At 41.9% G+C, this 12882-nt stretch overlaps 1 protein-coding gene across 1 annotated transcript; it reads right to left on the bottom strand.

Moving 5' to 3' along the window:
- Positions 1-3266: 3266 nt before the first annotated feature.
- ghrhr2 (growth hormone releasing hormone receptor 2) lies at positions 3267-12882 on the bottom strand. The gene is made up of 13 exons (XM_029715296.1): positions 12859-12882; positions 11766-11886; positions 11446-11553; positions 11231-11343; positions 10685-10782; positions 10023-10155; positions 4874-5027; positions 4730-4790; positions 4437-4503; positions 4229-4323; positions 3786-3915; positions 3470-3511; positions 3267-3360 (listed from the first exon to the last, which is right to left on the bottom strand). Exons 1-13 carry the CDS (start codon positions 12880-12882, stop codon positions 3268-3270), a joined length of 1239 nt encoding a protein of 412 aa, XP_029571156.1. The 3' UTR covers position 3267.

A 12882-nucleotide genomic window follows, 5' to 3' on the forward strand; every position in this document is an offset into this window, starting at 1 on the left:
TAATGTTTGCTTTATAAATGTTGTTTAATGTTCTAAATTTAGGAAAACATGCCACAATGCTAAAGAAATTAGCCCTGGAGCATTTAATTGTGCTATAAAACAAAACAAAAATACTTTGAGGTTTGTATTACATATTTGAATAATCTAATGTCAATCAAGGCCTTTAAACCCTTGTTGGACAATAATTGTAAAAAGGAAATGGCTTTTATAGTGTCTTACAGAGTTGACATGAATCCAGTTAGTTGCATTTTATGAAAAAAAATACAAATACATTTGGAGGTTGTTCCTTTACATCACTTGTCAAACTCATTCCACAGAGGCCTGATTGTCTGCAGGTTTTTGCTCCTCCCTTGTACTTGATTGAGGAATTAATGTCACTGATTAGTAAGGAACTGCCCTCACCTGGTTGTCTTGGTCTTAATTGAAAGGAGAACCCAAAAACCAGCAGACATTAGGCACTCCATGGAATGACTTTGACACCCCTGCCTAACATGGTGTGATAGCTGATGCGTTGGTCTATCAAAATATATACATTTCAAATTTTGTTTAAAAAATAAAGTTGAGGTTGTCCCGTCTTTCAAGAATCCCTGAGCTCTAAAACTGCAAAATGTTCTCTTAGCCTCATGGCAAAATGTGTAAAATAGCACGAGATTAGAAATACAACTGTTACATTTTCTGTCTGCCCATGGGGGGCCCTTGCTCAGACCTTGCGGGGGGCCCTGTGAAACTGCGCTACACCACTATGTCGCTCAAGTCAGAATTTAGTGTCGCTCAAGTCAGAATTTAGTCTAAAAGGATGTTGACAATCGTATAATTAGGAAAGTAGGACTAGGATACAAGTGACCTCCAAATCCACAGCATCTTGCAGTAATGCATCTCTCATCCGATGGTTTACTGTATATACTGTAGATTGTGCCATCCTCACATCCTCTAGTAAAGACAGAAAATTACAAGTTATGATAAAACTATCCACCTGTCGGCTACGTCAAGTACTACACAATATACAGTCTATGCTTAAGCCACAGTATTATATAAATGGTCATAAATATGTGAAATGCCATTGGTATAGTGTTAAAGAAAATATTTGTGTCAATGTATTAAACATTTAAAAACGGGAAAGGTAGCCTATAACTGCAAAACTCCAGTGTTTTACTTCATGGCTCAATGATCTGATGGACAAGTGTAGGATATAACAACAAAAGTGTTAAGCTAGCTAAAATGTCATCACCACAAATATCAGTTATCAACACAAATGTGGGTGAATTATTTTTGTTGTTTTACCCGTTTTACCATGTGTGTAGCCTCATACAATAATCACCAAGACAGACAGAGGTACGTTGCATTCGGAAAGTATTCAGACCCCTTGACATTTTCCACATTTCTTACGTTACAGCCTTATTCTAAAATGGATTACATCGCTTTTTTCCCTCATCAATCTACTCACAATACCACATAATGACAAACCAAAAACTGGTTTTCATTAATGTTAGCAAATATATAAAAAAACTGAAATATCACATTTACATAAATCAAATCAAATGTATTTATATAGCCCTTCTTACATCAGCTGATATCTCAAAGTGCTGTACAGAAACCCAGCCTAAAACCCCAAACAGCAAGCAATGCAGGTGTAGAAGCACGGTGGCTAGGAAAAACTCCCTAGAAAGGCCAAAACCTAGGAAGAAACCTAGAGAGGAACCAGGCTATGAGGGGTGGCCAGTCCTCTTATGGCTGTGCCGGGTGGAGATTATAACAGCACATGGCCAAGATGTTCAAATGTTCATAAATGACCAGCATGGTCAAATAATAATAATCATGAATACATAAGTATTCAGACCCTTTACTCAGTACTTTGTTGAAGCACCTTTGGCAGTGATTACAGCCTCGAGTCGTCTTGGGTATGACACTATTTGGGGAGTTTCTCCCATTATTTTCTGCAGATCCTCTCAAGCTCTGTCAGGTTGGATAGGGAGAGTCGCAGCACAGCTATTTTCAGATCTCTAGAGATGTTCGATCGGGTTCAAGTCCGGGCTCTGGCTGGGTTACTCAAGGACATTCAGAGACTTGTCCCGAAGCCACTCCTGCATTGTCTTGGCTGTGTTCTTAGTGTTGTTGTCCTGTTGGAAGGTGAACCTTCGTCCCAGTCTGAGGTCCTGAGTGTTCTGGAGCAGATTTTCATCAAGGATCTCTCAGTAATTTGCTCTGTTCATCTTTCCCTCGATCCTGACTAGTCTCCTAGTCCCTCACGCTGAAAAACATCCCCACAGCATAATGCTGCCATCACCATGCTCCACCGTAGGGATGGTGCCAGGTTTCCTCTAGACGTGATGCTTGTCATTCAGGCCAAAGAGTTCAATCTTGGTTTCATTAGACCAGAGAATCTTGTTTCTCATGGTCTGAGAGTCTTTAGGTGTCTTTTGGCAAACTCCAAGCGGGCTGTCATGTGCCATTTACTGAGGAGTGGCTTCCGTCTGGCCACTCTACCATAAAGGCCTGATTGGTGGAGTGCTGCAGAGATGGTTGTCCTTCTGGAATGTTTTCCCATCTCCACAGAGAAACTCTGGAGCTCTGTCAGCGTAACCATCGGGTTCTTGGTCACCTTCCTGACCAATGCCATTCTTCCTCAATTGCTCTGTTTTGCCAGGCGGCCAGCTCTAGGAAGAGTCTTGGTGGTTCCAATCTTCTTCCATTTAAGAATGATGGAGACCAATGCTACAAAAAAGGGATGGTACCCTTCCCCAGATCTGTGTCTTGACACAATCCTGTCTTGGAGCTCGATGGACAATTCCTTCGGCCTCATGGATTGGTTTTTGCTCTGAAATGCACTGTCAACTGTGGAACCTTATATAGACGGGTGTGTGCCTTTCCAATTAATCTCCAATCAATTAAATTGACTACAGGTGGAGTCCAATCAAGTTGTAGAAACATCTCAAGGATGATCAATGGAAACAAGATACACCTGAGCTCAATTTCAAGTCTCATAGCAAAGGGTCTGAATACTTATTTATATAAAGTATTTCTGTTTTTTATTTTTAATAAATGTTCTAAAATTCCTAAAAACCTGTTTTCGCTTTGTTGTTATGGGGTATTGTGTGTAGATTGGTGAGTGAAAAATGTTTTTAATACATTTTTCACCAGGCTGTAACGTAACAAAATGTGGAAAATGTCAAGGGGGTCTGAATACTTTCCGAATGCACTGTATTTGTCCTTAGACTTAGGTTATTCAATGATAATAAACCATCTGAGATAGTCATCACCACCCTGAGTCTAGGCTACATAGTCCTGGGTTGCCAGATTGAAGACATTGTTTTCTGTCTGAGAACGACACCCCTTCATCGCCTTTCGAATTTCATTTTGTACCTGAAAAAACAAAACAATAAAGTTATTGATTTTGTAGCCTATTATTTGTTGTAAATGTAATTATGATTAATTAAATACTTCACAGGGTTAACAAAATGTCACATCTTACCTCCCCATTCAAGAAGCAGTACAACAATGCAACTATAAACCCCTGTAATTAAATGAAGCCGAATGAATAGTTGTTCACTATTTTAATATTTTCAGCCCTTTATGAGGAAAATACAAGTTTTATCAGAAGGCAATAAGTAACAGAGACATTTTATGCCAGTTTTCATTTAAACCTTTCCTATTGAGGTAATTATGAGTTATGAATCTGTTAAATTATTAATAATATTGATATCAGATTAATTCAATATTGAAAACCTGCAAATATAGCCGTTCCAGAGCTGGGTTGGAGAACCACTCGGTCTAAAATGCTCTCGTACCTGGAAGGAGCCCAGGACCAGTTCCAGGGAGAGTCGGGCCCCTACACCCACATGCTCAGGTAAGAGTGCGAAGACCACATAGTGCACTCCAAACAGAGGGATGAGAAGAAGGGTGGATCTCGCCAGCCTCCTGCAGGGGGCACCAGAGGAGAGAAAGAAAGAGGGATGGGAAAGAGAGATAAACATATGAGAAGTGAGAGCGAGACAGGAAGAGGGGAGAAGAAAGTAGGGAGGGAGAGATAAAGAGGAACTTCCTGGATCCACATTAATTACGCAACAATACACTGGGGAAGTTTGACCCTTTTGAAATCCTACCCAATTCAGTCACTCTATCAACACATGGGGGGGAACAGAGTGAGTCAAGCCAGTGGGTAAAATGAGCCAGCCGTTTTATTTTGTGCATGCTACCAGTTCAGCGCTCATGAACGGTCAGTCAGTCTCACCTGTAGACCTGAAGTCCCTCACGTCCATTCTGGTCAGTAGCCTTGGTCTTCTGAATGATGATCCTACTGATGTTCACAAACACCACGAAGTTGATCTGTGGTTGAAAAACAGAAAAACAGTGGTTTGATACCAAGTCTCAACCCTCTTATTGACTTCTCAGATAAGTCACAAGATTCATTAATGGACAGAGTGTTTTCTTGGTCTTACAAAGACAGATAAGAGGATGGGAGTTTTGATGATCCACCACAAGGCACTGTCAAGGTTGTCCCAGCATCTGTTGGGCAGAGAAGTTATAATGCTGGAATACTGTTGATTACAGTACTACACGATCACATTCAATATGTCAGTCTTCTCTTTTCTTGCCCTTGTTTGGGCCCCTTTATTTGCCCTTTTCACGTACTTCCATAAAGGAATATTGATACCAATACTTTCACAAGTAGTACATGTAATTATGTCTAATGTAGACAACAAAATAACTTCTAGTTATTTGCTAGCCTCACCCTTCATTGTCAAACTGACTCTTCAGCAGGGTCCAAATTATGATGGTCACTGAGGGAGTGCCTGGAAGAAATGGAATGTACAGTCATATAAACACACACACATGCAGACGCTCACAAACACAAATACACACACACACACCTTACCCCAGCCTATGCCAGCGTACAACCAGAAGAGTTTTCTCTTCTGAGCAAAGGTGAATACCAGCAGAGTTTGCAGGTACAAGCCCTCTACAAGAAGCCAGAAGAAGTTGGCCAAGACACAGTACTGGAAGAAAGTCACCGCTGCTTTACATTTTACCTAATGGATGGGAAACAAATTTCAATAACAACTACTTTTCTCACATATACAGTACTTAGACATTTAGATCTAGTAATTTTGACAGTCTGTGGCCACCGGTTCAACAAGTCAATAACAAAGGTTCTTTATACTTTTTATCTTTATACAGCATCTAATTATTTGTTATGCATTGTTGAAAACATAGTAGTACAAGCAAAAGCCACAGAATTTGGAGAATGACCTTTCAAATCTAAACAGCGAGTGGTCTCAACCCCCCTGGAAAAACAAATGTGTATGATAACCAATCAGCGTGTTTGCTCACAATCTGAGTGCATTATTACCCCTTAACGTGCATTCCATGTACAGGAAGTTCTGCATGAGCCATCCTACAGGGAGAACATAAAGAGGCTCTCCTACCTGCACAGGGATCAGGCAATGATTCCCATGGACCTCGCCATGTTCTGGATTGAGTTTGTCATGAGACAAAAAGATGCTATTCACCTGCGCAGTCCTACAGATTGCTTTGGTACTTCTAGCACTGTGGCATGGCATGGCATTCCTTCAAGCTGTTGTTCTGCTGATTCTGGTGACTACTTTTGCTGTTCTCAGATATTTATGCTTCAGGGTGCGTTGTAGACAAAAATAAACACGAGTAACTGAAAGTGTAATGGGCATTGATGATGATGATGATGTTTCAATCGGCTTGAATAGTGCTACTACTAATAGTAGATTGGATTATTGGAAATAATTTCCCAGGTGATCAAATTGCTTTACATTGGTATGAGGGGAATTGACCTCATCCACCACAGATCTGTCCAGCTATATTTGTTTTCCTATTTGTCATCATTTAAAGAAATGTTCCAGTGATCAACCATATTCCTCAAATAGCTTTTTTGTTTATTTGTCGTTCAGGGTCTGGTTGCTATAGTTGAATTTAGGGGCTAGTGACGATACAGGATTAAGTGTGTGTGTTTGTATCTGTTTATAAATAAAAGAGCACTGTACTTTCCATTTACTGTCAGTTGTGTTACATCTGATAATGTAATAACGAAGAACCAATGCTAGCCTTATGCTTAACAATAAAGATGGCACCGTCAGACATGGCAGCTCTGCATCTAGCTCCTAAGCAACTTTGCAGTATTTTTTTTTGTGTGTGTGTGTTATTTCTTAGTATAAGCCCAGAACGTTTTTGGTGTTATTACATACAGCCAGAAATAACTTTTGGATATCAGAGCGGCGGTAACTCACGAGCATTACAACCAGGAATACGACTTTCCCAAATTGGATCCTTTGTTTGTACCCCCCAGGGCAATTTAATTTATCCCAGAGGCTGCTCCAAGACACCACCGGTGGAAAAGAGGTATTCGGAGTGGACTTCTAGCCCGACTCAGGAGGCGTGCACACCATCCACCGCTTCCTGAGTATATTACTTGCTAATGTTCAGTCTCTGGACAATAAAGTAGACAAGCTCAGGGCGAGGTTCTCCTTTTAGAAAGACATCAGGGACTGTTACATACTCTGTTTCACGGAATCATGGTTCTCCGGATATACTGACCCCATCTATACAGCTGGCTGGGTTCTCAGTACATCGTGCAGACAGGAATAAAGAAAGGCGGTGGTGTATGTTTTATGATTAACTACTCATGTGTGATTATGATAACATACAGAAACTCAAGTCCTTTTGTTCACCCGACTAAGAATACCTCACAATCAAATGCTGACCGTATTACCTCCCAAGATAATTATCTTTGGTTATAATCACAGGTGTGTATATTCCCCCTCAAGCCGATACCATAACAGCCCTCAAGGAACTACACTGGACTTTGTGCAAACTGGAAACCACATATCCTGAGGCCGCATTTATTGTAGCTCAACAAAGCAAATTTTGAGGAAAACGCTACTGAAGTTCTATCAACACATTGACTGTAGTACTTGCGCTGGAGAAAAGCTTGCCGACTGCTACTCCCCCTTCTGGGATGCTTGCAAGGCCTTCCCCCGCCCTCCCTTTGGTAAATCAGATCACGACTCCGATTTGCTCCTCCTTTCCTATAGGCAGAAACTCAAGCAGGAAGTACCCATGCTAAGGTATATTGAATGATGGTCTGACCAATCGGAATCCATACTTATATATTGTTTTGATCACTTGGACTGGGATATGTTCCGGGTAGCCTCTGAGAATAATATTGACGTGTACAGACACGGTGACTGAGGTCATCAGGAAGTGAAATTCCAACTGTGACTATTAAAACCAATCCAAACCATAAACCGGGGTTAGAAGGCAGCATTCGTGCAAAACTGAAAGTGCGAACCACAGCATTTAACCATGGCAAGGTGACTGGGAATATGTTTGAATACAAACAGTGTAGTTATTCCCTCCGTAAGGCAAAACGTCAGTACAGAGACAAAGTGGAGTCGCAATTCAACGGCTCAGACACGAGACGTATGTGGCAGGGTCTACAGACAATCACGGACTACAAAGGGAAAACCAGCCATGTTGCGGACACTGACATCTTGCTCCCGGACAAGCTGAACACCTTCTCGCCCGCTTTGAAGATGACACAGTGCCACCGACGCAGCCTGCTCCCAAGGACTGTGGCTCTCGTTCTCCGTGGCCGACGTAAGACATTTAAGTGTGTTAACCTTCGCAAGGCTGCCGGCCCAGACGGCATCCCTAGCCGCGTCCTCAGAGCATGCGCAGACCAGCTGGCTGGAGTGTTTATGAACATATTCAAACTCTCCCTATCCCAGTCTGCTGTCCCCGCTTGCTTCAAGATGTCCACCATTGTTCCTGTGCCCAAGAAAGCAAAGGTAACTGAACTAAATAACTATCGCCCCGTAGCTCTCACTTCTGTCATCATGAAGTGCTTTGAGAGGCTAGTTAAGGATCATATCACCTCTACCTTACCTAACACCCTAGACCCACTTCAATGTGCATACCGCCCGAATAGATCCACTGATGATGCAATCGCCATCGCACTGCACACTGCACTATCCCATCTGGACAAGAGGAATACCTATGTAAGAATGCTGTTCATTGACTATAGCTCAGCTTTCAACACCATAGTACTCTCCAAACTCATCATTAAACTCGGGGCCCTGGGTCTGAACGTCGCCCTGTGCAACTGGGCTCTAGACTTCCTGACGGGCCACCCCCAAGGTAGGAAACAACTCCTCCACTTCGCTGATCCTCAACACAGGGGCCCCACAAGGGTGTGTGCTCAGCCCCCTCCTGTACTCCCTGTTCACCCATGACTGCGTGGCCACGCACCCCCCCAACTCAATCATCAAGTTTGCGGAAGACACAACAGTTGTAGGCCTGATTACCAACAATGACGAGACAGCCTACAGGGAGGAGGTTAGAGCTCTGGCGGAGTGGTGGCAGGAAAATAAGCTCTCCCTCAACGTCAACCAAACAAAGGAGCTGATCGTGGTCTTCAGAAAACAGCAGCAGGAGCACGCCTCTTTCCACATCGACGGGATCGCAGTGAAGAAGATGGAAAGCTTCAAGTTCCTCAGCGTACATATCACTGACAATCTGAAATTGTCCACCCACACAGACAGTGTGGTGAAGAATGTGCAACAGCACCTCTTCAACCTCAGGAGGCTAAAGAAATTTGGCTTGGCCCTTAAGTCCTCTCAAACTTTTACAGATGCACAATTGAGAGACAGCAACCACAGGGCTCTCCAGGGTGTGGTGCGGTCTGCCCAACGTATCACCGGGGGCACATTGCCTGCCCTCCAGAACACCTACAGCATCTGATGTCACAGGAAGTTGAAGATCATAAAGAACATCAACCACCTGAGTCACGACCTGTTCACCCCGCTACCATCCAGAAGGCGAGGTCAGTTCAGGTGCATCAAAGCTGGGACCGAGAGACTGAAAAACAGCTTCTATCTCAAGGCCATCAAGCTGTTAGATTGCCCCGGCTACCACCCGGTTACTCAACCCTGCACCTTAGAGGCTGCTGCCCCATATACATAGACATGGAATCACTGGTCACTTTAATAATGGAACACTAGTCACTTTAATAATGTTTACATGCTGCTTTACTAATTTCATATTTATATACTGTATTCTATTCTACTGTATTTTAGTCAATGCCACTCCGACATTGCTCGTCCTAATATTTATATATTTCTTAATTCAATTATTTTACTTTTAGATTTGTGTGTATTGTTGTGAATTGTTAGATGTTACTGCACTGTTGGAACTAGGAACCCAAGCATTTCGCTACACCCGCAATAACATCTGCTAAATATGTGTATGTGACCAATAAAATATTATTTTATTTGATCAGAGTCACGTATTTCTCATTCATTTTAAATGTTGTTTTTTAGCCTAAAGCAGGTCTGCCAAACCCTCTTCCTGGAGAGCTACCGTCCTGTGCGTTTTCAGTCCAACCCTAATTTAACACACCTGATTCTACTAATTAGCTGCTCAAAAAGACCTTAACTTGCTGAATCAGATACGCTAAATTAGGGTTGGACTGAAAACCTACAGGACAGTAGATCTCCAGGAAGAGGGTTGGGCAGCCCTGGCCTAAAGCATCGCAGAGTAAAGCATTGTTATAGATCGCTTGATATTATATGGGTCCGTTTTATTTCTTTTCAAATTCTTAAGCTAACAAGGGGTTTTGTGTGTCCCGTGTGGCTCAGTGTGTCCCGTGTGGCTCAGTTGGTAGAGCATGGCACTTGCAACTCCAGGGTTGTGGATTGGATTCCCACAGGGGAACAGTATAAAAAAAATAAAAAAAATGAATGCACTCACTACTGTAAGTCACTCTGGATAAGAGCATTTGCTAAATAACTAAAATGCATACTCTTACATACCCCCTCAACTTGAGATCTGACACTGGTCATTGCAGGATTTTTAGATAAAGGAGAATTTCCAACGTGAACTTGGTTCCATATGATACAGTGACAATAATGATACTGCGAAGCCTACTTCCTGTTGTTGATGTCCTTCCTTCCTTCCACAATCTACAGAGGCCAGGGTGGTTCTACCTACTGTCCTACCGTTGAGACAGTGCAGTGGTCCATGCTCTCGTCTGCAAACAGCACGGCGTCCTTAACAAACACGGCCAGGCCCCGGAGGATGAAGGTGGAAAACAGGTTGAGGTGGATGGAGGTCCTTATGCACAGTAGCTTCCTGTGGAAGACACCAGACTCAAATGGGTAAAACTTTAAGGTACCTACATAAGGACTACATGAACACATTTATAACCCATAAAGTCTACCATTCAAATAACACGTTAATGACGTATAAAGGCTTTATAAAGGGTATATAAGTAGTTTATAGATGGTTAATTATTCTTTTATAGATAGTTATTGAATTAGTAATAAAAAGTAACAATCCGTGATATAGTGGAGGGTATGCGCAGTCCATGCACCTTTTTATCTGTGAATAGCCTTTAGGCACCTATAACGCTAAATCTCCATTCAACCTGCTTTGTAGTCTACAAAGCCTTAACTTGTGTCCAAGAAACCGGCCCATATTATTTATAGTCAAATGAAGTGTTACCAGGAAAGGAGGTGAGGAAAGGAAGCTTAATAAGAAGCAGTTATATGGCGTCACTTTATTTGAACTGTAGTGTTATGACATACAATTTGTTACCACAATGTGCTATTCTGAGTTCTAGTTCCGAATGATTTATATTTCCTGAAATGTCAAAGCTCACCTGAAGATACAGAAGACCAGAATGGCAATGAAGAGAGATGCCAGCGACACTCCATAGCCCACAGTATAGATGATCTTCACCGTAGCAAAGTAATTTTGCTTGAAGAAATAATCAAAAATGTATTGTCATACTCACGGAAAAACAGTCAAAGGTTCCAAGTTGACAAAATGTCAATTAAACATGCCTGCATATTTTTGTATTCACTTGCTGTAATGACTACTCATGAGTAAAGTCTAACATTTGTCACAAGTGCTCATAAATGCCAACAATCACAGACGTGTATGTCACTGTATTGTATGCCTTACGCCCAAATGCAACCAACCTTCAGTGAGTAGACAACAGCAGATTTTGTGCCGTAGCTGTATCCAATCTGTTGTGTCTTTATCTACATTTGCACCCGGTGTGATGATCATATATCATTATTATTTCAACTTTGACAAAAAATATGTCAGCTGACATGTACACTTGATAGTAAACAATAATTTTGTGTGTGAAATGATCCTTTTACTAAAGTGTTACCTTAAAATGCTACCAAATTTACTCTACCTTATCCCCAGTCTCCTCCTCTTCTTCACTGCTGTCCTCAAAGTAACAGGCTTTGTAATATGGCAAGCTTGGCTTACTCCATCCTTGGGGTGTGCAGTTGCGTGTGATGAGAGCTGTAAAGAAAATATCACAGATTTAAAATATATATTGTTTAATTGGATGAGATGGGGGATGATATTATGCCCCTAGACACTGATCTAGAGCATTTATTGTACCTGGGGGAGAGTCTGGCTTCAAGAGGAGCAGAGGACAGGACACGGAGAGGCTCTCCCCATTTAGGGCTGCGGGCCAGCAGCTCACACCATCCCACTCCACCAGACAACCTGTCATTTCCCACACAAAGTTATAAACAAGCAGTAAACGATGGCGGAAAGAAAAAAAAACAGGTTGAATGCACAAGTTATAAAAATTTTAAAAACACGTTATTTTCTATAAATGTATCTTAAAAATAAAGCGAAGGGATGTTAAAGATGCAAAGATGTCCCCCTTAGTTTTTTCTACAAATGAATGCCATTCTCATTGGAGAGAGAGCTACCTGTAGTGTTATTAGGAGTTGACAAGGACAGTGCCTTGGTGTTCCTCATCTGGAGTTTGCACTCGCCCTCTTTCTCCAAGAGGTGGAGGACAATGGAGCATTCAGGATGAGTGGTCCTGATCTGAGTGGCAGGAAGACGGGCGGACGTACAGACCGGACGGACACATACAAGAAGGCAGACAGACAGAAGGACGGATGGACGGACACAGACAGACAGAAATACATTGATCCATTTCACCAGCTGTCTGTCCGTCCATCTAATGTATACAGTATTTATTACTATTTTCATTTTATCACACACTATACCGTACATCGGATAATAAACACACACATTCAAACTCTTTTTAGCTAACAGTTTGAACTATTTCAAGTTAATCGTTAATGCAGCATCATTTATGTATTCTCTAGATCAGGGTTTCATAATGGTTGTCCTGGAGACCCTGCTCTAGATAAAAGACATGCAAGCATAACCGTCAGTATATAATATATATATATATAATACTACAGTCATTAGCTCGAGTGCTGTAAATACAAACATTTTGAACCCAAATGCACTTACCACCCTTACACTACAAACAAGGATAAAACATAGGGCGACCAACTTGACGTCCATATTCCTTGTGTTTATATGCCTTGTAAACATACTCAAAGCAGGTAACGTTTAATTTGGTCTTTATGGTCCCTCTTGCAGTCTCAGCTTCCCATGCAAAGAAGTGTTTCCTCCTTATTTGTCAGATGGTTAAGAGTTCACGGCCACCTCCCAAATGGTATAGCCTAGTTTTCAGGGTTACTTAGTCCATCGTCAACCTGCCATGTCAAACCATATTATTACTTAAAAGCCAATAAAAATCCTCACAGTGGCTTTAACAGTTCTCAAAATGCTCCAGACATGTCTGCGGTGATCTCCAAACAGTCATGGTGAAGTAGATAGTGTATGCAAATGCAGTCTCTTTCAGTCCTGTTTCCTTATTTCCCTACAGAGCTGGCTACCTTTCTTGTTTACCTGTTTGTCCCCATTTTCCCACCCGAGTGAGCGTGATTGGGGCTTTCTGCAGCAGTAAAGTGAAATGATTTAAGGGATGACTGAACTTACATCTCCGAGATGAGAGGATGACAT

This window comes from Salmo trutta, chromosome 2 (genome assembly GCF_901001165.1).
Source record: "Salmo trutta chromosome 2, fSalTru1.1, whole genome shotgun sequence".
Lineage (NCBI taxonomy): Eukaryota > Metazoa > Chordata > Actinopteri > Salmoniformes > Salmonidae > Salmo > Salmo trutta.